The following is a 3,176-nucleotide window of genomic DNA, read 5'->3' on the forward strand; positions in this document are numbered from 1 at the left end:
CTACCGTAGCGCTTGCTATGGATGAGTTCAATATGGGGTACCACAACTGGGCGAGGTTCTTTCATGGAACACTGTGTCTGGCACGCCTGCTGCCTCAAACACTTTGTACCCCATGGGAACTGTAGACCCTGGTGACCATTAGGGACCACCTGTCCGTGTCTAGAATCCATACCCGTGAGTTTGGGGAGGGACAGGATACTAGCCTTCATCATACCCGGATTTTCACATTGCAATCTGAAGCCGAAACTTTGAACTTGTTATACCCAGTGTTACTCAGATATTCAGAATTGCGAGAGGCACTCAGTCTCTCACCACATTGCACCATGACACATCATGTTACTGCATCCACCTCACTTCATTTGAGGAGAATCCTAAAGTCCACTTCAAAAATAAAAAGAAAAGAAAAGAAGATGAAAAGAAAAAGAGAATGTTTTACTTCACAAAAAGAAAAGAAAAGAAAATATGCAATTAAGAATGGACTTTAGGATTCTCCCGATGAAATGCATTCCACCATATCATTTAACATGCATGTTTATTTATTTTCAGGAACATTTGGCTTTGTCTCCGACCAACTCATGGCTCCTCCATTGAAGACTGGTAGTCGCAACATCTCTTACACATTTCTAAATCCGAATCTGGATTCTCTCGAGTGTTTGGTTAAAAAGATCACGCCGGATGAAACAACCAGGTTCCGTGAAAAGTATGGGTATATTCTGAGTCTCCTCAAGATGCCGTTCACCAAATATGAGCAAGAAGGAGTTCATACCTTGCTTCAGTTCTACAACCCTTCTCTCCGTTGCTTCACGTTCCCTGACTACCTTTTGATTCCCACATTGGAAGAATATTCTCTTTTCCTTGGTGTTCCGATCAAGAAGGGGGAAGTTCCGTACTATAGCACCATGGAGGCTCCCACTTCTATTGAAATCTCCAAGGCTCTTTATTTGAGCAAGTCAGTTGTTGATGCAAATCTTTCCGAGAGAGGAAGATGTCAGGGTTTTCATATGGAGTTCCTGGTCAAAAGAGGGTGTGATGCTGCTGAAGCAAAAGAATGGGACACTTTTAGGGCTATCCTGGCTCTAAGTATCTATGGTATCCTAATGTTTCCGAACGTGCCTGATTTCGTTGACATGAGTGCAATCCATTTGTTCATTCTACAGAATCCTGTTCCTACACTCTTGGGGGATGTTTATCATTCAGTTCATCAAAAGAACCGTCAAAAGAAGGGTTTGGTCAGATGTTTTGCTCCTTTGCTATACCGTTGGTTCAGATCACATTTGCCTGAACGTGGAGCTTTCGTCGATAGTAGGCACACCTCTAAATGGGCTGAAAGGATTATGGGACTTAGAGCCAAAGACATTGTATGGTATAACAGATCTTTGGAAGACAAGGAGGTTATCATGAGTTGTGGAAAGTTCAATAATGTGCCCCTCATGGGTATTAGAGGTGGGATCAATTATAATCCCGTCTTGGCTAGGAGAACTTATGGATATGCTTTCGTCAATCCTCCTGAGCAATCTGAGATAGCTGAGAACATTTTCTATCATGTGGTCACCGACAATGGGCAGATGGCGGAAGCTGTACAAGCCTGGAAGAACATTTGTTGGAGAGACAAGAAGCATTTTGGTCAAAGGGACTGTGCGACTTATGAAGACTATACTAAGTGGGTCGAAACTGTGGCTAATACCCAAGGGATGCCTTTCCCTATTAAGGATCCTTTGTACCCTCCTGTTGGCGCACAACCCAACATCGTCTCCATGCCTCGTTATAATGAGACTGTTGAGCAGAATCGGAAATTGACTGAACAGATGGAGACAATGCAGGTTAAGATGAATACTGATAGGCAAGAGAAGCTTTCTGCCCTTCATAAGTTGAAAATGAGAGAAATAGAGCTTGAAGAGTTGTATGCCAAGGGAAGCACTTCTCAAAAGAGGCCGAGAATGGTTGTCGATCCCAAGTCCACTAAGATTCAAGAGAGGAAGATCAAAGAGCATTATGAGGATCAGTTGGCGGAATTGACAAAGAGGCTCCAAATCCAGACTGATATAGCCAAATCAGAGAAAGCCCGTCGAAAGAAAGCAGACAAGCTCCTTCTGGAACGTCAGGCAAAGATTGAGGGGTGTTATGAAGAGATTCGCGAGTTGAAGGGTCGAATGGAGGAAAAGGGCCAAAGTGATACTCAAGCTCAAGAGGAAGCCAGAGGTTGGGAATTGAGAAGCCGTTACTTGGAGACCATGCATTTCAGAAAGGACCTATTGATTCAAGAAGTTGTTAAAAGACCAACCCATGCTGAGACCAAAAAGCTGTTTGAAGAAATGAAGGCTTGGAGCTATAAGAACATTGGAGATAGCCCACTCCGTCATTTGGACATGGGAGATCCTGCTTAGTATTGGTTTTTGTTATAGAATCACCACCAGTCTTGTTGGATGGGGTTCTTATTTCCATTTTCTGTATTGTTGGCTCATGGGAGCAGAATATTTTGTACTTCAAACATGGTTGTGGAATTAATGGATTATGGTTGTTTATCTTGGTTGCGCTTTGTTATTTCTCATTATCTTGTAGTGTTGGTTCGAGACAAAGCCGAAATTTCTTGGAAATAATATAACATGCACACATGCACCCATGCACTCATATCATACTGCATTTTTCAGGTTTTCTATCAGGTTCTAATTGGGGTCCCTTCCAATTCCAGATTTCTTTTCCAACGACGAAGCTGACTTTCTTACATCCTTACCGCACCAGGAGCAACGAGAGAATCATGGATCAATTCGAACAGAGTCAAGCTGCCCTCCGTAGGGATATGGATGTTATGGGGGAAAGAATGACCCAACTTATGGAGACTCTTCATGTCGTTGTCCAAGGGCAAGAAGAGCTCAGAAAGAGCGTTGCTGGGTTGATCAAAGACACTCCTACCAATTCTGCTGATGGAGGGGTGAAAACTAAGGAGATTCCTGCTGAGGGGATACCGAAGGTAGTGGATGACCACCACGAGGTTATTGACCTTGAACATGATCTTACTGCTGAGTTGACTGAGACTGCTAAGATGTACCAAGCTCTTGAAGAACGTCTTAAAGCTGTTGAAGTTGCTAAAACTTCGAGTTTCGACACCGCTGCTATGTGCTTGGTACCTGGGATTGTCATTCCCCCGAAGTTCAAGGTGCCAGATTTTGATAAGTACA

The 3,176-nt window shown here is 43.4% G+C and overlaps 1 protein-coding gene across 1 annotated transcript; it reads left to right on the plus strand.

The window, feature by feature from the left end:
- Positions 1 to 575: 575 nt before the first annotated feature.
- Positions 576 to 2,597, plus strand: LOC131659105 (uncharacterized). Its single transcript, XM_058928342.1, has 3 exons — positions 576 to 1,820; positions 1,911 to 2,302; positions 2,471 to 2,597. Exons 1-3 carry the CDS (start codon positions 576 to 578, stop codon positions 2,595 to 2,597), a joined length of 1,764 nt encoding a protein of 587 aa, XP_058784325.1.
- The last annotated feature ends 579 nt before the right edge of the window (positions 2,598 to 3,176 follow it).

This window comes from Vicia villosa, linkage group LG3 (assembly GCF_029867415.1).
Source record: "Vicia villosa cultivar HV-30 ecotype Madison, WI linkage group LG3, Vvil1.0, whole genome shotgun sequence".
In the NCBI taxonomy this organism is placed as follows: Eukaryota; Viridiplantae; Streptophyta; class Magnoliopsida; order Fabales; family Fabaceae; genus Vicia; species Vicia villosa.

Excerpts from the sequence above, each read along its gene's own strand:
- LOC131659105 (XM_058928342.1), top strand. The coding sequence starts at position 576 with ATGGCTCCTCCATTGAAGACTGGTAGTCGCAACATCTCTTACACATTT. Across the intron at positions 1,821-1,910 it reads AACAGATGGAGACAATGCAG|GGAAGCACTTCTCAAAAGAG; the intron begins GTTAAGATGAAT and ends TTGTATGCCAAG. Across the intron at positions 2,303-2,470 it reads CATGCTGAGACCAAAAAGCT|AATATTTTGTACTTCAAACA; the intron begins GTTTGAAGAAAT and ends TCATGGGAGCAG.